We start from the raw sequence: 26,893 nt of genomic DNA on the forward strand, positions 1-26,893 counted from the left end.
ACCTCTCTCGGCCCCCCCTCCCCCTGTACTCGGCTCCTCTCACGGCCCCCCCTCCCCCTGTACCTCTCTCGGCCCCCCCTCCCCCTGTACCTCTCTCGGCCCCCCCTCCCCCTGTACCTCTCTCGGCCCCCCCCTCCCCTGTACCTCTCTCGGCCCCCCCCTCCCCCTGTACCTCTCTCTCCGGCCCCCCCCCCCTCCCCCTGTACCTCTCTCGGCCCCCCCCTCCCCCTGTACCTCTCTCGGCCCCCCCGTACCTCTCTCGGCCCCCCCGTACCTCTCTCGGCCCCCCCCGTACCTCTCTCGCCCCCCCCCCCCCGTACCTCTCTCGCCCCCCCCCCCCCTGTACCTCTCTCGCCCCCCCCCCCCCGTACCTCTCTCGCCCCCCCCCCCCGTACCTCTCTCGGCCCCCCCCTCCCCCCGTACCTCTCTCGGCCCCCCCCTCCCCCCTGTACCTCTCTCGCCCCCCCCTCCCCCCGTACCTCTCTCGGCCCCCCCTCCCCCCGTACCTCTCTCGGCCCCCCCTCCCCCTGTACCTCTCTCGCCCCCCCCTCCCCCCGTACCTCTCTCGGCCCCCCCCTCCCCCCGTACCTCTCTCGGCCCCCCCCGTACCTCTCTCGGCCCCCCCCGTACCTCTCTCGGCCCCCCCGTACCTCTCTCGGCCCCCCCGTACCTCTCTCGCCCCCCTCCCCCGTACCTCTCTCGGCCCCCCCTCCCCCCGTACCTCTCTCGGCCCCCCCCTCCCCCCCGTACCTCTCTCGGCCCCCCCTCCCCCTGTACCTCTCTCGGCCCCCCCTCCCCCCGTACCTCTCTCGGCCCCCCCTCCCCCCGTACCTCTCTCGGCCCCCCCCGTACCTCTCTCGGCCCCCCCTCCCCCCTGTACCTCTCTCGGCCCCCCGTACCTCTCTCGCCCCCCCCCCCGTACCTCTCTCGGCCCCCCCTCCCCCCGTACCTCTCTCGGCCCCCCCTCCCCCCGTACCTCTCTCGGCCCCCCCTCCCCCCCGTACCTCTCTCGGCCCCCCCTCCCCCCGTACCTCTCTCGGCCCCCCCCTCCCCCCGTACCTCTCTCGGCCCCCCCTCCCCCCGTACCTCTCTCGGCCCCCCCCTCCCCCCGTACCTCTCTCGGCCCCCCCCCCTCCCCCCCCCTCCCCCCTCTCGGCCCCCCCCCCCCCTGTACCTCTCTCGGCCCCCCCCTCCCCCTGTACCTCTCTCGGCCCCCCCTCCCCCCGTACCTCTCTCGGCCCCCCCTCCCCCTGTACCTCTCTCGGCCCCCCCTCCCCCCGTACCTCTCTCGGCCCCCCCACCCCCCGTACCTCTCTCGGCCCCCCCTCCCCCTGTACCTCTCTCGGCCCCCACCCCTGTACCTCTCTCGGTCGGGGCCTCAGTCTCCTCAGCACCACAGCCGCCGCCATCCGGGACCAGCAGACGCTCCGCCCACTAACCTCTCACCCCAGTGACTGGCCACGCCTCCTGAATCGTCACCGGAATGAGCGGCAAAGCCCCCGCACCAGTCATCCGGGACAGGCCCCGCCCACTTTCCCATCACCAAGGAGGGGGTCAGGGTGGGGGCTGTTCACAGGGAGGGGATTAGTCAGGGTGGGGGCTGTTCACAGGGAGGGGGATTAGTCAGAGTGGGGGCTGTTCACAGGGAGGGGAGTAGTCAGGTTAGGGACTGTTCACAGGGAGGGGATTAGTCAGGGTGGGGGCTGTTCACAGGGAGGGGATTAGTCAGGGTGGGGGCTGTTCACAGGGAGGGGATTAGTCAGGGTAGGGGCTGTTCACAGGGAGGGGATTAGTCAGGGTGGGGACTGTTCACAGGGAGGGGATTAGTCAGGGTGGGGACTGTTCACAGGGAGGGGATTAGTCAGGGTGGGGACTGTTCACAGGGAGGGGATTAGTCAGGGTGGGGGCTGTTCACAGGGAGGGGATTAGTCAGGGTGGGGGGCTGTTCACAGGGAGGGGATTAGTCAGGCTGGGGGCTGTTCACAGGGAGGGGATTAGTCAGGTTAGGGACTGTTCACAGGGAGGGGATTAGTCAGGGTGGGGGCTGTTCACAGGGAGGGGATTAGTCAGGGTGGGGGCTGTTCACAGGGAGGGGGAGTAGTCAGGGTGGGGGCTGTTCACAGGGAGGGGATTAGTCAGGGTGGGGGCTGTTCACAGGGAGGGGATTAGTCAGGGTGGGGACTGTTCACAGGGAGGGGAATTAGTCAGGGTGGGGGCTGTTCACAGGGAGGGGATTAGTCAGGGTGGGGGCTGTTCACAGGGAGGGGATTAGTCAGGGTGGGGACTGTTCACAGGGAGGGGATTAGTCAGGGTGGGGACTGTTCACAGGGAGGGGATTAGTCAGGGTGGGGGGCTGTTCACAGGGAGGGGATTAGTCAGGGTGGGGGCTGTTCACAGGGAGGGGATTAGTCAGGGTGGGGGCTGTTCACAGGGAGGGGATTAGTCAGGGTGGGGGCTGTTCACAGGGAGGGGATTAGTCAGGGTGGGGACTGTTCACAGGGAGGGGGATTAGTCAGGGTGGGGGCTGTTCACAGGGAGGGGGATTAGTCAGGGTGGGGGCTGTTCACAGGGAGGGGATTAGTCAGGGTGGGGGCTGTTCACAGGGACGGGGATTAGTCAGGGTGGGGGCTGTTCACAGGGAGGGGGATTAGTCAGAGTGGGGGCTGTTCACAGGGAGGGGAGTAGTCAGGTTAGGGACTGTTCACAGGGAGGGGGATTAGTCAGGGTGGGGGCTGTTCACAGGGAGGGGATTAGTCAGGGTGGGGACTGTTCACAGGGAGGGGATTAGTCAGGGTGGGGACTGTTCACAGGGAGGGGATTAGTCAGGGTGGGGGACTGTTCACAGGGAGGGGATTAGTCAGGGTGGGGGCTGTTCACAGGGAGGGGGATTAGTCAGGGTGGGGGCTGTTCACAGGGAGGGGATTAGTCAGGCTGGGGGCTGTTCACAGGGAGGGGATTAGTCAGGTTAGGGACTGTTCACAGGGAGGGGATTAGTCAGGGTGGGGGCTGTTCACAGGGAGGGGATTAGTCAGGGTGGGGGCTGTTCACAGGGAGGGGGAGTAGTCAGGGTGGGGGCTGTTCACAGGGAGGGGATTAGTCAGGGTGGGGGCTGTTCACAGTGAGGGGATTAGTCAGGGTAGGTGCTGTTCACAGGGAGGGGGATTAGTCAGGGTAGGTGCTGTTCACAGAGGGGATTATTCAGGGTGGGGGCTGTTCACAGGGAGGGGATTAGTCAGGGTGGGGGCTGTTCACATGGAGGGGATTAGTCAGGGTGGGGGCTGTTCACAGAGAGGGGATTAGCCAGGTTAGGGACGGTTCACAGGGAGGGGAGGAGTCAGGTTCGGGGCTGTTCACAGGGAGGGGGATTAGTCAGGGTTGGGGCTGTTCACAGGGAGGGGATTATTCAGGGTGGGGGCTGTTCACAGGGAGGGGATTAGTCAGGGTGGGGGCTGTTCACAGGGAGGGGATTAGTCAGGGTAGGGGCTGTTCACAGGGAGGGGATTAGTCAGGGTGGGGGCTGTTCACAGGGAGGGGATTAGTCAGGGTAGGGGCTGTTCACAGGGAGGGGATTAGTCAGGGCAGGGACTGTTCACAGGGAGGGGATTAGTCAGGGTAGGGACTGTTCACAGGGAGGGGATTAGTCAGGGTGGGGGCTGTTCACAGGGAGGGGATTAGTCAGGGTTGGGGCTGTTCACAGGGAGGGGATTAGTCAGGTTGGGGCTGTTCACAGGGAGGGGATTAGTCAGGGTGGGGGCTGTTCACAGTGGGGGGAGTAGTCAGGTTAGGGGCTGTTCACAGGGAGGGGATTAGTCAGGTTGGGGCTGTTCACAGGGAGGGGATTAGTCAGGGTGGGGGCTGTTCACAGGGAGGGGGATTAGTCAGGGTGGGGGCTGTTCACAGGGAGGGGATTAGTCAGGGTAGGGACTGTTCACAGGGAGGGGATTAGTCAGGGTGGGGGCTGTTCACAGGGAGGGGATTGGTCAGGGTAGGGGCTGTTCACAGGGAGGGGATTAGTCAGTTTGGGGCTGTTCACAGGGAGGGGATTAGTCAGGGTGGGGGCTGTTCACAGTGGGGGGAGTAGTCAGGTTAGGGGCTGTTCACAGGGAGGGGATTAGTCAGGTTGGGGCTGTTCACAGGGAGGGGATTAGTCAGGGTGGGGGCTGTTCACAGGGAGGGGATTAGTCAGGGTGGGGGCTGTTCACAGGGAGGGGGATTAGTCAGGGTGGGGGCTGTTCACAGGGAGGGGATTAGTCAGGGTAGGGGCTGTTCACAGGGAGGGGATTAGTCAGGGTGGGGGCTGTTCACAGGGAGGGGATTAGTCCGGGTTGGGGCTGTTCTCAGGGAGGGGATTAGTCAGGGTAGGGACTGTTCACAGGGAGGGGATTAGTCAGGGTGGGGGCTGTTCACAGGGAGGGGATTAGTCAGGGTGGGGGCTGTTCACAGGGAGGGGATTAGTCAGGGTAGGGACTGTTCACGGGGAGGGGATTAGTCAGGGTGGGGGCTGTTCACAGGGAGGGGATTAGTCAGGGTGGGGGCTGTTCACAGGGAGGGGATTAGTCAGGGTGGGGGCTGTTCACAGGGAGGGGATTAGTCAGGATGGGGGCTGTTCACAGTGAGGGGGATTAGTCAGGGTGTGGGCTGTTCACGGAGGGGGATTAGTCAGGGTAGGGACTGTTCACAGGGAGGGGATTAGTCAGGGTGGGGGCTGTTCACAGGGAGGGGGATTAGTCAGGGTGGGGACTGTTCACAGGGAGGGGATTAGTCAGGGTGGGGGCTGTTCACAGGGAGGGGATTAGTCAGGGTTGGGGCTGTTCACAGGGAGGGGATTAGTCAGGGTAGGGACTGTTCACAGGGAGGGGATTAGTCAGGGTGGGGGCTGTTCACAGGGAGGGGATTAGTCAGGGTTGGGGCTGTTCACAGGGAGGGGATTAGTCAGGGTGGGGGCTGTTCACAGTGAGGGGGATGATTCAGGGTGGGGGCTGTTCACAGGGAGGGGATTCGTCAGGGTGGGGGCTGTTCACAGGGAGGGGATTAGTCAGGTTAGGGACTGTTCACAGGGAGGCGAGTAGTCAGATTAGGGGCTGTTCACAGGGAGGGGGATTAGTCAGGGTTGGGGCTGTTCACAGGGAGGGGATTAGTCAGGGTAGGGACTGTTCACAGGGAGGGGATTAGTCAGGGTGGGGGCTGTTCACAGGGAGGGGATTAGTCAGGGTGGGGGCTGTTCACAGGGAGGGGATTAGTCAGGGTGGGGGCTGTTCACAGGGAGGGGATTAGTCAGGGTAGGGACTGTTCACAGGGAGGGGATTAGTCAGGGTGGGGGCTGTTCACAGGGAGGGGATTAGTCAGGGTGGGGGCTGTTCACGGAGGGGGATTAGTCAGGGTGGGGGCTGTTCACAGGGAGGGGATTAGTCAGGGTGGGGGCTGTTCACGGAGGGAGATTAGTCAGGGTAGGGACTGTTCACAGGGAGGGGGATTAGTCTGTTAGAGAGCCAGAGTGTCTGAGAGTGTGTGTGAGAGCCGGACTATGAGAGTGAGTGTGAGGGAGCCGGAGTGTGAGAGAGTGTGTGAATGCATCTTTGAGAGCGTGTGTGGGAGAGCTAGAGTGTGAGAGTGTGTGTGAATGCATCTTTGAGAGTGTGTGTGGGAGCTAGAGTGTGAGAGTGTGTGTGAATGCATCTTTGACAGCGTGTGTGTGAGTGCCGGCGTGTGAGAGACCCATAGTGTGAGTGTGTGTGAGAGAGCTGGAGGGTGTGAGAGTCTGTGTGAGTGCATCTTTGAGAGCATGTGTGAGAGTGTGTGTGAGAGTGTGTGTGAAAGCCGGAATGTGAGAGTCCGTGTGACAGCAGAAGTGCGAGGGTGTGTGTGAGAGAGCCGGAGTGTGAGAGTGTGTGTGAATGCATCTTTGAGAGCGTGTGTTTGAGTGTGAGAGAGAGCCGGAGTGTGAGAATCTGTGAGAGAGCCGGAGTGTGAGAGTGTGTGTGAAAGCTGGAATGTGAGAGTCCGTGTGACAGCAGAAGTGCGAGGGTGTGTGTGAGAGAGCCGTAGTGTGAGAGGGTGTGTGAGAGAGCCGGAGTGTGAGAGTGTGTGTGAGAGAGCCAGAGTGTGAGAATGTGTGTGAAAGCCGGAGTGTGAGATTCTGTGAGAGAGCCGGAGTGTGAGAATGTGTGTGAGTGTATCTTTGAGAGCCTGTGTTTGAGTACCAAAGTGTGTGAGAGTGTGTGAGAGTGTGAGTGTCGGAGTGTCAGTGATTGTGAAAGAGCTGGAGTGAGAGATTGTGCATGAGAGCCGGAGTGTGAGAATGTCATTGCATCGCTGAGAGTGTGTGTGAGAGTGAGTGTGGTGCATCTTTGAGGGCGTGTGTGATAGTTGTGATATAGCCATAGTGTGTGATTGTGTGTGAAAGTCGGTGTGTGAGAGTCTGTGAGAGTGCGTGCGAGTGCATCTTTGAGAGTGTGTGAGGGAGCTGAGTGTGAAGTGTGTGTTAGTGCATCGTTGAGAGCGAATGTGAGAGTGTGTGATACTGCCGTAGTGTGAGAGTGTGTGTGAGAGCTGGAGTGTTAGCGTGTGTGTGAGTGTCGGAGTGTGAGAATTTGTGAGAGAGCAGTAATGTGATAGGGTGTGTGAGTGCATCTTTGAGAGCATGTGTGAGAGTGCCGGGGTGTGAGCGTGTGTGTGAGTTCATCTTTGGGAGCGTGTGTGAGAGAGCCGTTCTGCGAGAGTGTGCGTGAATGCATCTTTGGGAGCGTGTGTGAGAGAGCCGTTCTGCGAGAGTGTGCGTGAATGCATCTTTGAGAGCGTGTGTGAGAGTATGTCTGAGAGCCGGAGTGTGAGAGTGAGTGTGAGAGAGCCAGAGTGTGAGAGTGTGTGTGAATGCATCTTTGAGAGTGTGTGTGGGAGCTACAGTGTGAGTGTGTGTGAATGCATCTTTGAGAGTGTGTGTGAAAGTGTGTGTGGGAGCTATTTCATTGAATTTACAGTGCAGAAGGAGGCCATTCGGCCCATCGAGTCTGCACCGGCTCTGGGAAAGAGCAACCTACCCAAGGTCCACACCTCCACCCTATCCCCATAAACCAGCAACCCCACCCAACACTATGGGCAATTTTGGACACTAAGGGCAATTTATCATGGCCAATCCACCTAACCTGCACATCTTTGGACTGTGGGAGGAAACCGGAGCACCCGGAGGAAACCCACGCACACACGGGGAGGATGTGCAGACTCCGCACAGACAGTGACCCAAGCCGGAATTGAACCTGGGACCCTGGAGCTGTGAAGCAATTGTGCTATCCACAATGCTACCGTGCTGGCCCCTGCTAGAGTGTGAGAGAGTGTGTGAATGCATCTTTCAGAGCGTGTGTCTGAGTGCTGGCGTGAGAGAGTCTGTGAGAGGGTGTGTGAGAGCCAGAGTGTGTGTGATTGCATCTTTGAGAGCATGTGTGAGAGTGTGTGTGAGAGCTGCAGTGTGAGATTGCGTGTGAGTGCATCTTTGAGAGCATGTGTGAGAGTGTGTGAGAGAGCCGGAGTGTGCGAGTGTCTCTTAGAGAGCCGGAGTGTGAGAGTGTGTGTGAGTGCATCTTTGAGAGCATGTGTGAGAGTGTGTGAGAGAACATAGAACATAGAACAATACAGCGCAGTACAGGCCCTTCGGCCCACGATGTTGCACCGAAACAAAAGCCATCTAACCTACACTATGCCATTATCATCCATATGTTTATCCAATAAACTTTTAAATGCCCTCAATGTTGGCGAGTTCACTACTGTAGCAGGTAGGGCATTCCACGGCCTCACTACTCTTTGCATAAAGAACCTACCTCTGACCTCTGTCCTATATCTATTACCCCTCAGTTTAAAGTTATGTCCCCTCGTGCCAGCCATATCCATCCGCGGGAGAAGGCTCTCACTGTCCACCCTATCTAACCCCCTGATCATTTTGTATGCCTCTATTAAGTCTCCCCTTAACCTTCTTCTCTCCAACGGAAGCAACCTCAAGTCCATCAGCCTTTCCTCATAAGATTTTCCCTCCATACCAGGCAACAGAGAGCCGGAGTGTGAGAATCTGTGTGAGAGCCGGAGTGTGCGAGTGTCTCTTAGAGAGCCGGAGTGTGAGAGTGTGTGTGAGTGCATCTTTGAGAGCATGTGTGAGAGTGTGTGTGAGAGCCGAAGTGTGAGTGTGTGTGCTCGGGAGCCGAAGTGTGAGAGTGTGCGTGAATGCATCTTTGACAGCGTGTGTGTGAGTGCCGAAGTGTGAGCATCTGTGAGAGAGCGATAGTGTGAGAGTGTGTGTGAGTGCATCTTTGAGATTGTGTGTGAAAGTGCTGGGGTGTGAGCGTGTGCGTGAGTTTATCTTTGAGAGCGTGTGTGAGACTGTCTGAGAGAGCCGGAGAGTGAGAATCTGTGAGAGAGCCGGAGTGTGAGAATGTGTGTGAGTGTATCTTTGAGAGGCTGTCTTTGAGTACCAAAGTGTGTAAGTGTGTGAAAGAGCTGGAGTGAGAGATTGCGGGCGAGTGCCGGTGTGAGAGTGTGAGTGCAGCGCTGAGAGTGAGTGTGGCGCAACTTTGAGAGCGTGTATGAATGTTGTGATATAGCCATAGTGTGTGATTGTGTGTGAAAGCCGGAGTGTGAGAGTCTGTGAGAGTGCGTGTGAGTGCATCTTTGAGAGTGTGTGTGATACTGCCGTTGTGTGAGAGTGTGTGAGAGAGCCGGAGTGTGTGAGAGAGCCGGAGTGTGTGAGAGAGCCGGAGTGTGAGTGTGTGAAAGCGTGTGTGAGAACCGGAGTGTGAGAGGGTGTGATAGAGCCAGAGTGTGAGAGTGTGTTTGATAGCCGGAGTGTGAGAGTGTATGAGAGAGCCGGTGTGTGAGTGTGTGTGAGTGAATCTTTGATAGCGTGTATGAGAGTGTGTGGGAGAGCTGGTGTGTGAGTGTGTGAGTGCATCTTTGGGAGAGTGTGTGAGAGTGAGTGTGAGAGCCAGCGTGTGAGAGTGGGTTTGAGAGCCGGAGGGTGAGAGTGTGTGAAAGTGTGTGTGAGAGTGTGTGTGAATGTATCTTTGAGAGTGTGTGTGAGAGTGTGTGTGAGAGTGTGTGTGAGAGTGTGTGTGAGAGTGTGTGAAAGTGTGTGTGAGAGTGTGTGTGAATGTATCTTTGAGAGTGTGTGTGAGAGTGTGTGGGAGAGCGGGAGTGTGAGACTGTGTGTGTGCGCCGGAGTGTGAGATTGTGTGTGAGTGCCGGAGCGTGAAATTGTGTGAGTGCCTCTTTGAGAGCGTGTGTGAATGTGTGTGCGAGAGCCTCTGAGAGGGATGTGTGAGACAGCCGCTGTGTGAGTGTTTGTGAGGGCCGGAGTGTGACAGTGTGTGTGAGAGCGAGAGTGTGAGTGAATGCATCTTTGAGAGGTGTGTGAGAGTGTGTGGGAGAGCCAGAGTGTGAGAACGTGTGAGAGAGACGGAGTGTGAGTGTGTTTGAGAGCCGGAGTGTGAGAGTGTGTGAGGGAACCGGAGTGGAAGAGTGTGTGAAACTGTGTGCGTGAGTGTATCTTTGATAGCCTGTGTGAGAATGTGTGGGAGAGCTGGAGTATGGGAGTGTGTGAGTGCTTCTTTGAAGCGTGTGTGAGAGTGTGTGTGAGAGTGTGTGAAACAGTGTGTGAGAGAGCTGGAGTATGAGAAGGTGTGAGAGTGTATTTGAGAGCCAAAGTGTGAGTGTGTGTGAGAGCCGGAGTGTGAGAATGTGTTTGAGAGCAGGAGCCGGAGTGTAACAGTGTGTGAAACCGTGTGTGAGAGAGCTGGAGTATGAGAAGGTGTGAGAGAGCCAGTGTGTGAGTGTGTGTGAGAGCCGGAGTGTGAGAAGGTGTTTTAGAGCCGGAGTGTAACAGTGTGTGAAACCGTGTGTGACAGTGTGTGTGAGTGTATCTTTGATAGCCTGTGTGAGAGTGTGTGGGAGAGCTGGAGTATGAGAGTGTGTGAGCGTGCCAGAGTGTGAGAACGTGTGAGAGGGCCAGAGTGTGTGAGTGGGTTTGAGAGCCAGAGTGTGTGAGGGAACCGGAGTGTAAGAGTGTGTGAAACTGTGTGTGAGAGTGTGTGTCAGTGTATCTTTGGTAGCCTGTGTGAGAATGTGTGGGAGAGCTGGAGTATGAGAGTGTGTGAGTGCATCTTTGAGAGCGTGTGTGAGAGTGAGTGTGAGAGCCGGCATGTGAGAGTGTGTGTGAGAGCCGGAGTGTGAGAGTGTGTGGTGATAGCCAGAGTGTGTGTGTAAGAGCCGGAGTGTGAGAGTGTGTGTGATAGCCAGAGTGTGAGAAGGTGTGAGAGAGCCAGAGTGTGAGAGTGTGTTTGGGAGCCAGAGTGTGTGTGAGAGTGTGAGTGAATGCACCTTTGAGAGGTGTGTGAGAGTGTGTGGGAGAGCTGGGGTGTGAAAGTGTGTGAGGGAACCGGAGTGTAAGAGCGTGTGAAACTGTGTGTGTGAGTGTATCTTTGATAGCCTGTGGGAGAGCTGGAGTGTGTGAGTGCATCTTTGAGAGCGTGTGTGAGAGCCGGAGTGCGAGTGTGTGTGCGTGAGAGCCGGAGTGTGAGAGTGTGTGCGTGAGAGCCGGAGTGTGAGAGTGTGTGGTGAGAGCCGGAGTGTGAGTGTGTGTGTGATAGCCGGAGTGTGTGTGTGATAGCTGGAGTGTGAGTGTGTGTGTGATAGCTGGAGTGTGTGTGATAGCTGGAGTGTGAGTGTGTGTGAGAGAGTCAGAGTGTGAGAGTGTGTGAAAGCGTGTGAGAGAGAGCTGGAGTGTGAGAGTGTGTGTGATAGCTGGAGTGTGTGTGATAGCTGGAGTGTGAGTGTGTGTGAGAGAGTCAGAGTGTGAGAGTGTGTGAAAGCGTGTGAGAGAGAGCTGGAGTGTGAGAAGGTGTGAGAGAGCTGGAGTGTGAGAGTGTGTTTGGGAGCCAGAGTGTGTGTGAGAGTGTGTGTGAATGTATCTTTGAGAGGGTGTATGAGAGTGTTTGGGAGAGCTGGAGTGTGAGACTGTGTGTGTGTGTGCCGGAGCGTGAAATTGTGTGAGTGCCACTTTGAGAGCGTGTGTGAAAGTGTCTGTGAGTGCCACGTTGAGAGCGCGTATGAAAGTGTGTGAGTGACTCTTTGAGAGCGTGTGTGAAATTGTGTGAGTGCTGCTTTGAGAGCGTGTGTGAAAGTGTGTGTGAGAGCCTCTGAGAGAGGTGTGTGAGACAGCTGCTGTGTGAGTGTTTGTGAAGGCCGGCGTGTGAGAGTGTGTGTGAGAGCCAGAGTGTGAGAGTGTGAGTGAATGCATCTTTGAGAGGTGTGTGAGAGTGTGTGGGAAAATCGGAGTGTGAGAGTGTGTGAGAGCCGGGGTGTGAAAATGTGTGAGACAGCCGGAGTGTGAGAGTGTGTGAAAGAGTGTGTGAGAGAGCCAGAGTGTGAGAACGTGTGAGAGAGCCAAAGTGTGTGAGTGTGTTTGAGAGCTGGACTGTGAGAGTGTGTGACGGAACCGGAGTGTAAGAGTGTGTGAAACTGTGTGTGTGAGTGTATCTTTGATAGCCTGCGTGAGAGTGTATGGGAGAGCTGGAGTATGAGAGTGTGTGAGTGCTTCTTTGAGAGCGTGTGTGAGAGCCGGCGTGTGAGAGTGTGTGAGAGAGCCTGAGTGTGAGAGTGTGTGGTGATAGCCTGAGTGTGTGTGTAAGAGCTGGAGTGTGAGAGTGTGTGGTGATAGCCAGAGTGTGAGTGTGTGTGTAAGAGCCGGAGTGTGAGAGTGTGTGGTGATAGCCTGAGTGTGTGTGTAAGAGCTGGAGTGTGAGAGTGTGTGGTGATAGCCAGAGTGTGAGTGTGTGTGTAAGAGCCGGAGTGTGAGAGTGTGTGTGATAGCCAGAGTGGGAGTGTGTGTGTAAGAGCCGGAGAGTGAGAGAGTGTGTGATAGCCGGAGTGTGAGAAGGTGTGAGAGAGCCAGAGTGTGAGAGTGTGTTTGGGAGCCAGAGTGTGTGTGAGAGTGTGAGTGAATGCATCTTTGAGAAGTGTGTGGGAGAACCGGCGTGTGAGAGTGTGTGAGAGAGCCGGGGTGTGAAAGTGTGTGAGGGAACCGGAGTGCAAGAGTGTGTGAAACTGTGTGCGTGAGTGTATCTTTGATAGCCTGTGTGAGAGTGTGTGGGAGAGCTGGAGTATGAGAGTGTGTGAGTGCATCTTTGAGAGCCGGAGTGTGAGTGTGTGTGAGAGAGTCGGAGTGTGAGTGTGTGTGAAAGCATGTGTGAGAGAGCCGGAGTGTGAGAAGGTGTGAGAGAGCCAGAGTGTGAGAGTGTGTTTGAGAGCCGGAGTGTGAGAGTGTGTTTGGGAGCCAGAGTGTGTGTGAATGTATCTTTGAGAGGGTGTGTGAGAGTGTTTGGGAGAGCTGGAGTGTGAGACTGTGTGTGTGTGTGCCGGAGCGTGAAATTGTGTGAGTGCCACTTTGAGAGCGTGTGTGAAAGTGTCTGTGAGTGCCACGTTGAGAGCGCGTATGAAAGTGTGTGAGTGACTCTTTGAGAGCGTGTGTGAAATTGTGTGAGTGCTGCTTTGAGAGCGTGTGTGAAAGTGTGTGTGAGTGCCTCTGAGAGAGGTGTGTGAGAAAGCTGCTGTGTGAGTGTTTGTGAAAGCCGGCGTGTGAGAGTGTGTGTGAGAGCCAGAGTGTGAGAGTGTGAGTGAATGCATCTTTGAGAGGTGTGTGAGAGTGTGTGGGAAAATCGGAGTGTGAGAGTGTGTGAGAGCCGGGGTGTGAAAATGTGTGAGACAGCCGGAGTGTGAGAGTGTGTGAAAGAGTGTGTGAGAGAGCCAGAGTGTGAGAACGTGTGAGAGAGCCAAAGTGTGTGAGTGTGTTTGAGAGCTGGACTGTGGGAGTGTGTGACGGAACCGGAGTGTAAGAGTGTGTGAAACTGTGTGTGTGAGTGTATCTTTGATAGCCTGCGTGAGAGTGTATGGGAGAGCTGGAGTATGAGAGTGTGTGAGTGCTTCTTTGAGAGCGTGTGTGAGAGCCGGCGTGTGAGAGTGTGTGAGAGAGCCGGAGTGTGAGAGTGTGTGGTGATAGCCTGAGTGTGTGTGTAAGAGCTGGAGTGTGAGAGTGTGTGGTGATAGCCAGAGTGTGAGTGTGTGTGTAAGAGCTGGAGTGTGAGAGTGTGTGGTGATAGCCTGAGTGTGTGTGTAAGAGCTGGAGTGTGAGAGTGTGTGGTGATAGCCAGAGTGTGAGTGTGTGTGTAAGAGCCGGAGTGTGAGAGTGTGTGTGATAGCCAGAGTGGGAGTGTGTGTGTAAGAGCCGGAGAGTGAGAGAGTGTGTGATAGCCGGAGTGTGAGAAGGTGTGAGAGAGCCAGAGTGTGAGAGTGTGTTTGGGAGCCAGAGTGTGTGTGAGAGTGTGAGTGAATGCATCTTTGAGAGGTGTGTGAGAGTGTGTGGGAGAGCTGGAGTATGAGAGTGAGTGAGTGCATCTTTGAGAGCCGGAGTGTGAGTGTGTGTGAGAGAGTCGGAGTGTGAGTGTGTGTGAAAGCATGTGTGAGAGAGCCGGAGTGTGAGAAGGTGTGAGAGAGCCAGAGTGTGAGAGTGTGTTTGGGAGCCAGAGTGTGTGTGAATGTATCTTTGAGAGGGTGTGTGAGAGTGTTTGGGAGAGCTGGAGTGTGAGACTGTGTGTGTGTGTGCCGGAGCGTGAAATTGTGTGAGTGCCACTTTGAGAGCGTGTGTGAAAGTGTCTGTGAGTGCCACGTTGAGAGCGCGTATGAAAGTGTGTGAGTGACTCTTTGAGAGCGTGTGTGAAATTGTGTGAGTGCTGCTTTGAGAGCGTGTGTGAAAGTGTGTGTGAGTGCCTCTGAGAGAGGTGTGTGAGAAAGCTGCTGTGTGAGTGTTTGTGAAGGCCGGCGTGTGAGAGTGTGTGTGAGAGCCAGAGTGTGAGAGTGTGAGTGAATGCATCTTTGAGAGGTGTGTGAGAGTGTGTGGGAAAATCGGAGTGTGAGAGTGTGTGAGAGAGCCGGGGTGTGAAAATGTGTGAGACAGCCTGAGTTTGAGAGTGTGTGAAAGAGTGTGTGAGAGAGCCAGAGTGTGAGAACGTGTGAGAGAGCCAAAGTGTGTGAGTATGTTTGAGAGCTGGACTGTGAGAGTGTGTGACGGAACCGGAGTGTAAGAGTGTGTGAAACTGTGTGTGTGAGTGTATCTTTGATAGCCTGCGTGAGAGTGTATGGGAGAGCTGGAGTATGAGAGTGTGTGAGTGCTTCTTTGAGAGCGTGTGTGAGAGTGAGTGTGAGAGCCGGCGTGTGAGAGTGTGTGAGAGAGCCGGAGTGTGAGAGTGTGTGGTGATAGCCTGAGTGTGTGTGGTGATAGCCAGAGTGTGAGTGTGTGTGTAAGAGCCGGAGTGTGAGAGTGTGTGTGATAGCCAGAGTGGGAGTGTGTGTGTAAGAGCCGGAGAGTGAGAGAGTGTGTGATAGCCGGAGTGTGAGAGAGCCAGAGTGTGAGAGTGTGTTTGGGAGCCAGAGTGTGTGTGAGAGTGTGAGTGGATGCATCTTTGAGAGGTGTGTGAGAGTGTGTGGGAGAACCGGAGTGTGAGAGTGTGTGAGAGAGCCGGGGTGTGAAAGTGTGTGAGGGTACCGGAGTGCAAGAGTGTGTGAAACTGTGTGCGTGAGTGTATCTTTGATAGGCTGTGTGAGAGTGTGTGGGAGAGCTGGAGTATGAGAGTGTGTGAGTGCATCTTTGAGAGCCGGAGTGTGAGTGTGTGTGAGAGAGTCGGAGTGTGAGTGTGTGTGAAAGCATGTGTGAGAGAGCCGGAGTGTGAGAGTGTGTTTGAGAGCCGGAGTGTGAGAGTGTGTTTGGGAGCCAGAGTGTGTGTGAGAGTGTGTGTGAATGTATCTTTGAGAGGGTGTGTGAGAGTGTCTGGGAGAGCTGGAGTGTGAGACTGTGTGTGCGCCGGAGTGTGAGATTGTGTGTGAGTGCCGGAGCGTGAAATTGTGTGAGTGCCACTTTGAGAGCGCGTATGAAAGTGTGTGAGTGACTCTTTGAGAGCGTGTGTGAAATTGTGTGAGTGCTGCTTTGAGAGCGTGTGTGAAAGTGTGTGTGAGTGCCTCTGAGAGAGATGTGTGAGACAGCCGCTGTGTGAGTGTTTGTGAAGGCCGGCGTGTGAGAGTGTGTGTGAGAGCCAGAGTGTGAGAGTGTGAGTGAATGCATCTTTGAGAGGTGTGTGAGAGTGTGTGGGAGAACCGGAGTGTGAGAGTGTGTGCGCGAGCCGGGGTGTGAAAGTGTGTGAGACAGCCGGAGTGTGAGAGTGTATGAAAGCGTGTGTGAGAGAGCCAGAGTGTGAGAACGTGTGAGAGAGCCAGAGTGTGTGAGTGTTTGAGAGCCGGAGTGTGTGAGGGAACCGGAGTGTAAGAGTGTGTTAAACTGTGTGTGAGAGTGTGTGTGAGTGTATCTTTGATAGCCTGTGTGAGAATGTGTGGGAGAGCTGGAGTATGAGAGTGGGTGAGTGCATCTTTGAAGTGTGTGTGAGAGCCGGAGTGTGAGAGTGTGTTTAATAGCCGGAGTGTGCGAGTGCCTCTTTGAGAGCCAGTGTGAAAGTGTGTGTGAGTGCCTCTTTGAGAGGTAGGTGAGACAGCCTCTGTGTGAGAGTGTGTGTGAGTGCCGGAGTGTGTGAGCGTGTCTGAGAGCTAGAATGTGAGTGTGTGTGAGTGCATCTTTGAGAGGTATGTGCGAGTGTGTGAGAGAACCGGAGTGTGAGAGTCTGTGAGAGAGCCGGAGTGTGAGAGAGCTGGAGGATGAGAGTGTGTGAAAGAGCTGGAGGATGAGAGTGTGTCTGAGAGCCAGAGTTTGTGAGTGTGTGTTAGTGCATCGTTGAGAGCGTGTGCGAGAGTGTGTGCGAGTGTATCTTTGAGAGCATTGTGAGAGTGTATGTGAGGGCCGGAGTGTGTTATGGGCCAGGGTTTAGAGAACCCCAAAGTGTATCATGGAGTTCACCTGACAACTTTTCACCCACAACTTTTAATAGATTGTGGTATGGGGTGTACACAGCCCACTCTACAGGTGTGGTACAGCAGAAATCGAAAATTATTTTTTACGCAAAACAATGTATATTCTATGAACTCAAGTTAATCTTTTAAAAACATACAGTGAACATCTTAGCAACCATCAATTGAAATACAACCCCCAAAGAATACAACACTAAGTAATCCTTAATAACTTCCCAAACAACATCCAGAAGACAAAAGAAACACCTTTTAACAGAAGCACATTGGGTTTACATTCAGTACTGAGAACATTTATAATTCTGAATTCACCAAATGATCAAGAGATCGTCCTTTCATGGCAAAGGGAACAGCAGTACAGCTGCTTTTTCTGGCTTCAGCTCCAACACTGAAAACGAAACTAAAACACACCCTACAGCAAACAGACTAAATGGAAAGTTAAAAAGCTGGCAGACAGCCCAGCTCCACCCACCCTCTGACATCACTGATAAACACCTTTATCTTAAAGGTCAATTTCTTAAGCACCCATTTCTTAAAGGTACTCTCACATGACACCTCTCCCCAAGAAAAAAGAAATAACCATCAACTTCAAAATGGTTTCATTTTTCACCTTTTCACTATCCTTTGCGAAATGCACACAGTAAATATACTTTTTCGTTTCAAAAAACCACACGCAAATAGGTATAATAATATAGTCCATTTTTTCCGTTCTTCTTCCAACTGAAATCCTTCTTGATTGACAGTCTCTTTCAACAAGATGGTATCTGCACGATCCATCTACGCCTCGGCATTTCTCTTTAAAGTCAGATACTTTAGTTCAATCTGATCACAGAGTCCCTTGCAATTCTCCAACACATGAACATTGGTTATCACAGCTTTCAGGCAGTCAAATGCCGGTTGAAACTCCGCTTTCCATTGAAATTTTCGACGTGTCTTCAGCAAGTCCATCTGTGGAGCAATCACGCTACAAAACCTTAGCACAAATGTGCGATCAAATCCACTCATGCAAAGAAATCACATTATTTCCCTTCGTCTCGAGGGTATTGGAAACTCCTCAATAACTGCTGGTTTCACATCATGTGTGACCATTCGACCCTGTCCGATTGTATGGCCAAGGAAAGTGACTTGGGCTTTTCCAAATTCACTTTTGGGTAGGTTTATCACCACACCCGCCTCCTGAAGTCGATCGAATAATTCCATCAGATATTTTAAATGTTCAGTCCATGTCTGGCTGAAAATTACCAGATCGTTGATGTATACCGCACAATTGGATAATCCTGAAATGACTTTGTTAGTTAACAGTTGAAATGTGGCTGCGGCATTTTTCATGCCACATTGCATAACTTTAAATTGGTATATACAATCTAGAGTCACACAAGCTGAAATCTCCTCGACCTTTCAATAAATGTACCTGCCAGTAACCTTTATATAAATCCAGTTTAGAAATAAAAGCTGATTGTCCCACTTTCTCAATGCAATCCTCCAAACGTAGGATAGGATAAGAGTCCATTCATGTAACTGCATTATCCTTTCTATAGTCCACACACAACCATTGGGTACCGTCTGGTTTAGGTACCATCACTATGTGTGAGCTCCATTGGCTGCAACCCACTTCAATTATGCCATTTTTAACCAGACTCTGAATCTCTGTATGCATGTTGTTCGATTGCAACAGCATTTCCCACATCTACGTCATGTTTAACCATTTTAGTACTTCCCAATTTATCTCTACAAACTTGCCCACGTGATATAAATAACTCTTTCAGGTCAGTCCATTTTTCCTCTGGAAGGTATCTCAACAATTTATCCCAATTTTTAAGAACATTCTCATTTTCCAATTGAGGTATGTCAAATTCACAGTCATCTGGATTTGGTTCGTCACTTTGAGCTAGAATCATTAAAAGCGCCTCCTTTTTCTCTCCTTCCCTTTCAAGGTACCTTTTAAGTGTATTCACATGACACACGGTGAGTTTTCTTTCTATCCGGTGTTTTTACAACATAATTCACCTCACTTGTAATTTCCTTTCAATCTGATAAGGTCCACAAAACGTTGCTTTTAAAGGTTCACCTACCACTGGTAACAACACTAAAACTTTATCTCCACTGGCAAAACTACGAACTTTGGATTTCTTGTCTGCTACCCATTTCATCGGGACGGGCCGGGACATTGAGTGTCTTTAAGACAGAAGTTGATAAATTCTTGATTTCTCGAGGAATTAAGGGCTATGGAGAGAGAGCGGGTAAATGGAGTTGAAATCAGCCATGATTGAATGGTGGAGTGGACTCGATGGGCTGAATGGCCTTACTTCCGCTCATATGTTTTATGGTCTTATGGTCATCACATTTTGTGCAACTTTTAAATGTTGTCTCGCCAATTCACCTGCTCTATTTAATCGTTCCCTAAAATTTGACACGTAATCCAATAATGTAATTTCTGATTTCTCACTCACCAATTTTTCCTTACTCAATTTAAGTGACCGCTTACCTCATGACCAAATATTATTTCTAAAGGACTAAATTTTGGTTGACTCATTAGGTGCATCCCTAATTGCAAACAGTACGAATGAAATGAAATGAAAATCGCTTATTGTCACAAGTAGGCTTCAATGAAGTTACTGTGAAAAGCCCCTAGTCGCCACATTCCGGCGCCTGTTCGGGGAGGCTGTTACGGGAATTCCGTTATCCCAATCCTCTGGATAATCTTGACAATAAGCCCTCAACATTGTCCTTAATGTCTGATGCCACCTTTTTAACGCTCCCTGCGATTCGAGATGGTACACAGTTTTATTCCTACGCTATCCATAACTTCTTTGAATGAACTGGAGGTAAAATTTGATCCTTGATCCGATTGTATTTCTGTGGGCAGTCCATATCTGGCAAAGAATTTAAGTAACTCCTGCACAATCTTTTTAGCTGGACTATTACATACTGGAATGGCCTCTGGAAACCTAGTAGACACATCCATTATAGCCAAAAGATATTGATTCTCACTTTTTGTTTTAGGAAGCGGTCCTACGCAATCAATTAGGACCCTTGTAAAAGGTTCCTCAAATGCTGGAATGGGTATTAAGGGCGCTCGTTTTATTACCGTTTGAGGTTTCCCTATCACTTGACATGTGTGACATAATTGACAGAATTTAATTGCATCTTTATGTAGTCCAGGCCAAAAAAATGTTTTTGTATTTTAGCTTGAGTTTTCCGTATTCCCAAATGACCTCCCATTGGTACCTCATGTGCAACTCGCAACACCTCCTTTCTATACACTACCGGCAATACTACTTGATGGACTTCTGCCCACTTGTCATCCGCCATGGAGTAAAGGTCTCCATTTTCTCATCAAAACATCACTTTTACAGTAATAAACTCTGGTATCCACTCAGCTTCCTCTTCCGTGTATGCTTTCTGATACATTCGATTTATTTATTAACGGGGAAGAACGTGCAGTTCTGGAATCCTGGAATCGAACCTGGACCCTGGAGCTGTGAAGCGACAATGCTAACCACTGTGCTACTGTGCCGCCCAATGCAGCACTTGCAATGCAGCACTTGCAATGCAGCACTTGCAATGCAGCACTTGCAATGCAGCACTTGCAATGCAGCACTTGCAATGCAGCACTTGATAGTAAAATAACTGTCTATTTGAATGCTGCAAAATAAAGAACTGCATCAAGCCAGTGGAAAAGCTTAAAGTCATGCAACAATTTTTATTTTTTATTAATATAAATTTAGAGTACCCAATTATTTTCTTTTACCAATTTCAGGGCAATTTAGCGTGGCCAATCCACCTAACCTGCGCATCTTTGGGCTGTGGGAATGAAATAAACGTAGACATGGGGAGAAGGTGCAAACTCCAAACGAACAGCGACCCAGAGCCGGGATTCGAACCCGGGTCCTCAGCGCCCCAGTCCCAGTGCTAGCCACTGCGCCAGATGCCACCCTCAAGCAATAATTTAATAAATATTACACCAGAATCAAACCACCACTCCAACTAATACAGCTTTCTTCACAGACACCAGAACCCAAAATGTTCCAACAATTCATCCAACCGTCACCCGATAGGTGCCCTGCTATGTATTTGAATATTAATATTTAATGGAATCTAGGAGTCACTCAGAAGGACAATTTTTGTCCATTCTTTACTTCCGTTCAACTGCATAGCTTGCTCGGTTATATCAAAGGGTAGCGAAGAGTCAAGAACTATTCGACCTAAATGGAGGCACATCACTATAACCCTCTCCCCAACTATCTCAAATTCCTGAAGCGACTACAAATCTTGTTCCAGTTACAGTTACTTGTAAAGTAAAGCACAAAAGGTCCATTCTACTTGGGACAGAGTGGGTTAACTAACCTTAATATATCTGACAATTCAAAACTTAACGATTGTTATCCCCCATTAAAAATACATCTTCAGCTGTTTTTGTTATTTACTTTCTCAGAGTTACAAAGCCAGAGGTGAGAGTGAGGACAGGGACAAACCCCTAACCCAGCTCCTGCCTAGCCCAAAAAACAATTCAATTTGAATCCAATTCATGGTCTCCACAAGAGAGACAGATCCAGGCATGAATAAGCAAGGGTCAATTCTCTGCTGGTTTGAAAGGGATGGAGTAAGAGTTCTCCACCACACATCATTTTGTCACCACCCTTTTTTTGTTTAAACAAGAAACATGAACATGGACCTATTTTATTGATCCATCTGTCCTTTTCACTTTTTTCTGCACTCTCTGAATTATTCCTTCCGCGTTGTGTCAGGGAAGTTTTAACCCTGGATTCATCCAACTCCGGATTGGTCATATGCATTTCAACTATCCCAACTTCCAATGAACCATATCAAATTAATATTTTATTATTCTTACACACGTGAATTTATATCCTGATTCAAATTCCTCGTGTATCAAAATTACCCTGGAATCGTCGGTCAACATGGATGTAGGTTGATAGCTTTTTAAATGAAGGATGTGTTAATTACTTTTCAGTTTGCTATCGGTTTGACTCAAACCACTCCAACTATGATCTAAAAATCACAATATCAGACGACACAGAAACATCACCACACTCACAACGGAATCTAACTTCAATGCTTTCACCAAAATTAATTAGGTCAACATCCTTCTGGATCCTATTCAAACCTTCCAAATTATAAACTCAAGGTTACTTCTCAGAATATGAATCTTAGGAGAAACATATGAACATCCACAAACCAAACACGCACGTTCTCACAACTCGCAAATATCACAGCGAACTTCTCTCACGGCTGCAGATTCTCAAAGAGATAGCAATTTCACAATCGCTTAATTAATATACTGAATAAGATCCTCCATTCGCCTTCATCATGAAACTTTATTTATTTTATTCCATTTCAGTCAATTTCCAATTATTGGTTTTACAGACTTCAGCCTATTCTTAGACACCTATAGTTTTGGGGGACAATTTGGAACACATCAACTGTCTGTTGAAATGGTTAATTTTCCTGCAGAACCTAAAAGGGCGGAGAGTGGGCGGCGAACTTGGAACTCCATTGCATCCCGACACATAATCTAAAAACTTATTTTGTTCTTTGCTATAATTTTATTCAAATTTCTTTTTTGCTCATTAAACTGATTTCAGTTTTCATTGTTCGCTACTTAACCAGTGTTTGAAAGAATTCTTACCTGTATTTTTTTATCAAATGAATTGAATTACTGCCCAGTTTATCTCGGAGGCACTGGCCTGGACGACTTGAATGGTTTCATCTCAAACTCAAATCCGACCTTGCAAATGTGAAACAATCTGAATGTCATTTGTTACGTTTCAAACCACATTCTTCTATTTTATTTGCACTCTGTTTTTGTTTTGGGATGGGATTTGTTGCGGTGACCAGCAGACAGCTAGGGGAACTGTCATCCCCGGGTATTTCTGAAAAAGCTTATTGAGCTTTCCATCACTTTATACAGAGATAGATTGGAGCAGAGTGTCTATTGAAATCCACCCAGCTTCCACATTTTATCAGTTGGGTTACAATGCTTCTGGATGAGGAATTCTTCTGGGTCATTCCTCAATGAATACGAGGTCTGACTTTTGGATGTAGCTTTATTTGATTTTTTTTTAACATGTATTTTTAATATAAATGATGATGGAATATATAAATTTGTGCGAATTCGTGACGTCCCCCTGGCAGGAAACCTCACATCTCAATAAAGATCGAATTGTATTTAATCATTTTATTGATAAACTTTTGTTCTAGCTGTCAAATGGCACATCAGGGAACACTTCTGTCCCCACTCGAGCTCTATATTTTACTTGTCATGCCTGGGTGACTAGAACAGTCAGGAATCTACTCCCAGAGTCCCATTGTAACTCAAGCGCACCTTGTAGTTGGCACGTTGCCGGATCACAAGTCAGTCGCTTACTTATCATACACCTATAAGCAGTTTCACACAATACCCGACAACGCCCACGTCCCTTAACAAACTAGCTGCCACCGTTTGACTGCAGGCCAGGCCCTGTTCACAGGTTCAGAATTCGTCAGCCGCCGAATACCGTGTGGTCCACGGGATAAGTTCTCTGACCACCCGGTTCTCTGACCATATCGGTTGACTGAAGAATTCCAGTCACGGTACCGAACTGTAACCGGGAGAGGATCTCAAAGAATCACTCAACGCCCAGGGCTACTGGTCCTCAGAACAAACGGTTTATTTCGCCGGCGGGGGATGACGTCTGCTCAACTGCCAGACCGTCTCTCCACCGAACAAAGTAAAACATCCATTCTTCTATTTTTCATAACCAATTTCGGCTGGACCTTGTCAAATAATGTTGTTTATACATTACATCCATTAGTTATACATCCAATTAAATTTGACATTACGTAAAGTGGGTTGGCCCCTTACCAGCACCTGACTTCATGAAGAAGTCACTCATACTAACTGTTAAAGGTATCTTTCCTGCCTGCACCTGATCTTAGGCTGGCGAGGATACACGAAGCTCTTTGTCCTGTGGAGCTGTTAACAGTCGCTGGTGAAGTCAAGAATGAAGAAAATTACAGCACAGGAACAGGCCCTTCGGCCCTCCCAGCCTGCGCCGATCCAGATCCTTTATCTAAACCTGTCGCCTATTTTCCAATGATCTACTTCCCCTGTTCCCCGCCCGTTCATATATCTGTCGATGCATCTTAAATGATGCTATCGTGCCCACCTCTACCACCTCTGCTGGCAAAGCGTTCCAGGCACCCACCACCCTCTGCGTAAAACACTTTCCACGCACATCTCCCTGAAACGTTCCCCCTCTCACCTTGGAATCGTGACTCCTTGTAATTGACACCCCCACTCTTGGAAAAAGCTTGTTGCTGTCCATCCTGTTCATACCTCTCATAATTTTGTAGACCTCAAGCAGGTCCCCCCACAACCTCCGACTTTCCAACGAAAGCAATCCTAATCTACTCAACCTTTCTTCATATCTAGCACCCTCCATACCAGGCAACATCCTGGGGAACCTCCTCTGCACCCTCTCTAAAGCATCCACATCCTTCTGGTAATGTGGCGACCAGAACTGCACGCAGTATTCCAAATGTGGCCTAACCAAAGTCCTATACAACTGTAACATGTCCTGCCGACTCTTGCACTCAATATCTCGTCCAATGAAGGCAAGCATGCTGTATGCCTTCTTGACCACTCTAACGACGTGCGTTGCCACCTTCAGGGTACAATGGACCTGAACTCCCAGATCTCTCTGCACATCAATTTACCGCAGGACTCTTCCAATGACCGTATAGTCCGCTCTTGAGTTACATCTTCCAAAATGCATCACCTCGCATTTGCCTGGATTGAACTCCACCTGCCATTTCTCTGCCCAACTCTCCAATCTATCTATATTTTGCTGTATTCTCTGACAGTCCCCCTCGATATCTGCAACTCCACCAATCTTAGTATGATCTGCAAACTTGCTAATCAGACCACCTATGTCTTCGTCCAGATCATTTATGTATATCACAAACAACAGTGGTTCGAGCACAGATCCCTGTGGAACACCACTCGTCACCTTTCTCCATTTTGAGACACTCCCTTCCACAATACTCTCTGTCTCCTGTTGCCCAGCCAGTTCTTTATCCATCTAGCTAGTACACCCAGAACCCCATGCGACTTCACTTTTCCATCAACCTGCCATGGGAACCTTTATCAAACGCCTTACTGAAGTCCATGTATATGACATCTACAGCCCTTTCCTCATCAATTAACTTTGTCACTTCCTCAAAGAATTCTATTAGGTTTGTAAGACATGACCTTCCATGCACAAAACCATGCTGCCTATCACTGATAAGTCTATTTTCTTCCAAATGTGAATAGATCCTATCCCTCAGAATCTTCTCCAACAGTTTGCCGACCACTGACATCAAGCTCAGAGGTCTATAATTCCCTGGATTATCCCTGCTAACCTTCTTAAACAAAGGGACAACATTAGCAGTTCTCCAGTTCTCCCGGACCTCAACCGTGCTCATGGATGCTGTCGATTTCGGCGGCGTGAGAGCAGCTGGTTAGTCAGTTTCAGCGGGAGCATTGCGGAAGGAGGGTGCTGGGAGGTAAGTCAACCTTTAAAAGCACTTCTCTTTGCAGGGGCAGGCCAGTCGATTTCGGTGGCGTGAGAGCAGCTGGTTAGTCAGTTTCAGCGGGAGCATTGCGGAAGGAGGGTGCTGGGAGGTAAGTCAACCTTTAAAAGCACTTCTCTTTGCAGGGGCAGGCCAGTCGATTTCGGTGGCGTGAGAGCAGCTGGTTAGTCAGTTTCAGCGGGAGCATTGCGGAAGGAGGGTGCTGGGAGGTAAGTCAACCTTTAAAAGCACTTCTCTTTGCAGGGGCAGGCCAGTCGATTTCGGTGGCGTGAGAGCAGCTGGTTAGTCAGTTTCAGCGGGAGCATTGCGGAAGGAGGGTGCTGGGAGGTAAGTCAACCTTTAAAAGCACTTCTCTTTGCAGGGGCAGGCCAGTCGATTTCGGTGGCGTGAGAGCAGCTGGTTAGTCAGTTTCAGCGGGAGCATTGCGGAAGGAGGGTGCTGGGAGGTAAGTCAACCTTTAAAAGCACTTCTCTTTGCAGGGGCAGGCCAGTCGATTTCGGTGGCGTGAGAGCAGCTGGTTAGTCAGTTTCAGCGGGAGCATTGCGGAAGGAGGGTGCTGGGAGGTAAGTCAACCTTTAAAAGCACTTCTCTTTGCAGGGGCAGGCCAGTCGATTTCGGTGGCGTGAGAGCAGCTGGTTAGTCAGTTTCAGCGGGAGCATTGCGGAAGGAGGGTGCTGGGAGGTAAGTCAACCTTTAAAAGCACTTCTCTTTGCAGGGGCAGGCCAGTCGATTTCGGCGTGAGAGCAGCTGGTGAGTGGTGAGTCAGTTTCAGCAGGAGCTGAGACTTTTTCTCTTTTCTTTAAATTAGTTTTTTAGGCGGGATCAGGAAGTCGACCCGCGGACGTCTGGGAAGACCCTCACCAATAAATTCTGGTGGAGAGGAAACCCGAGACACTACACGTGTAGTGTCTCCCACCCGCCCTCCTCCTCTAACCTAATAATAAAACCCATTGGTCTGAGGTAAGTACCATATTTTTATTATATTATTATTATTTTTTATAAAAATTTAATTTAGTTGTTAGCCAGATCTTGGTAGAAAGTTAGAGGAATGGCAGGGAAGGGAGTACAATGTTCCTCCTGCAGGATGTTTGAGGTGAGGGATGCAGTTAGTGTCCCTGCTGATTTTACCTGCAGGAAGTGCTGCCATCTCCAGCTCCTCCAAGACCGAGTTAGGGAACTGGAGCTGGAGTTGGAAGAACTTCGGATCATTCGGGAGGCAGAAGGGGTCATAGATAGCAGCTTCAGGGAATTAGTTACACCAAAGATTGGAGATAGGTGGGTAACTGTAAGAGGGACTGGGAAAAAACAGTCAGTGCAGGGATCCCCTGCGGTCGTTCCCCTGAGAAACAAGTATACCGCTTTGGATACTTGTGGGGGGGACGACTTACCAGGGGTAAGCCATGGGGTACGGGCCTCTGGCACGGAGTCTGTCCCTGTTGCTCAGAAGGGAAGGGGGGAGAGGAGCAGAGCATTAGTAATTGGGGACTCTATAGTCAGGGGCACAGATAGGAGATTTTGTGGGAGCGTGAGAGACTCACGTTTGGTATGTTGCCTCCCAGGTGCAAAGGTACGTGATGTCTCGGATCGTGTTTTCCGGGTCCTTAGGGGGGAGGGGGAGCAGCCCCAAGTCGTGGTCCACATTGGCACCAACGACATAGGTAGGAAAGGGGACAAGGATGTCAGGCAGGCTTTCAGGGAGCTAGGATGGAAGCTCAGAACTAGAACAAACAGAGTTGTTATCTCTGGGTTGTTGCCCGTGCCACGTGATAGTGAGATGAGGAATAGGGAGAGAGAGCATTTAAACACGTGGCTACAGGGATGGTGCAGGCGGGAGGGTTTCAGATTTTTGGATAACTGGGGCTCTTTCTGGGGAAGGTGGGACCTCTACAGACAGGATGGTCTACATCTGAACCTGAGGGGCACAAATATCCTGGGGGGGAGATTTGTTAGTGCTCTTTGGGGGGGTTTAAACTAATGCAGCAGGGGCATGGGAACCTGGATTGTAGTTTTAGGGTAAGGGAGAATGAGAGTATAGAGGTCAGGAGCACAGATTTGACGTCGCAGGAGGGGGCCAGCGTTCAGGTAGGTGGTTTGAAGTGTGTCTACTTCAATGCCAGGAGTATACGAAACAAGGTAGGGGAACTGGCAGCGTGGGTTGGTACCTGGGACTTCGATGTTGTGGCCATTTCGGAGACATGGATAGAGCAGGGACAGGAATGGATGTTGCAGGTTCCGGGGTTTAGGTGTTTTAGTAAGCTCAGAGAAGGAGGCAAAAGAGGGGGAGGTGTGGCGCTGCTAGTCAAGAGCAGTATTACGGTGGCGGAGAGGATGCGAGATGGGGACTCTTCTTCCGAGGTAGTATTGGCTGAAGTTAGAAACA

General features: G+C 51.0%; 2 protein-coding genes across 2 annotated transcripts in view; one reads left to right on the forward strand and one right to left on the reverse strand.

The window, feature by feature from the left end:
* mrpl18 (mitochondrial ribosomal protein L18) overlaps positions 1–1,483 on the reverse strand; it is a 10,583-nt gene extending 9,100 nt beyond the window's left edge. The window contains exon 1 of the mRNA XM_072486085.1: positions 1,362–1,483. Within this exon, the coding sequence (XP_072342186.1) occupies positions 1,362–1,409 (48 nt within the window). The 5' untranslated portion in view covers positions 1,410–1,483. The remainder of the gene's footprint in view (positions 1–1,361) is intronic.
* LOC140397044 (equilibrative nucleobase transporter 1-like) overlaps positions 1–26,893 on the forward strand; it is a 446,298-nt gene that overhangs the window by 259,963 nt on the left and 159,442 nt on the right. The window lies entirely within an intron of this gene.

Source organism: Scyliorhinus torazame, chromosome 20 (assembly GCF_047496885.1).
Source record: "Scyliorhinus torazame isolate Kashiwa2021f chromosome 20, sScyTor2.1, whole genome shotgun sequence".
NCBI lineage: Eukaryota > Metazoa > Chordata > Chondrichthyes > Carcharhiniformes > Scyliorhinidae > Scyliorhinus > Scyliorhinus torazame.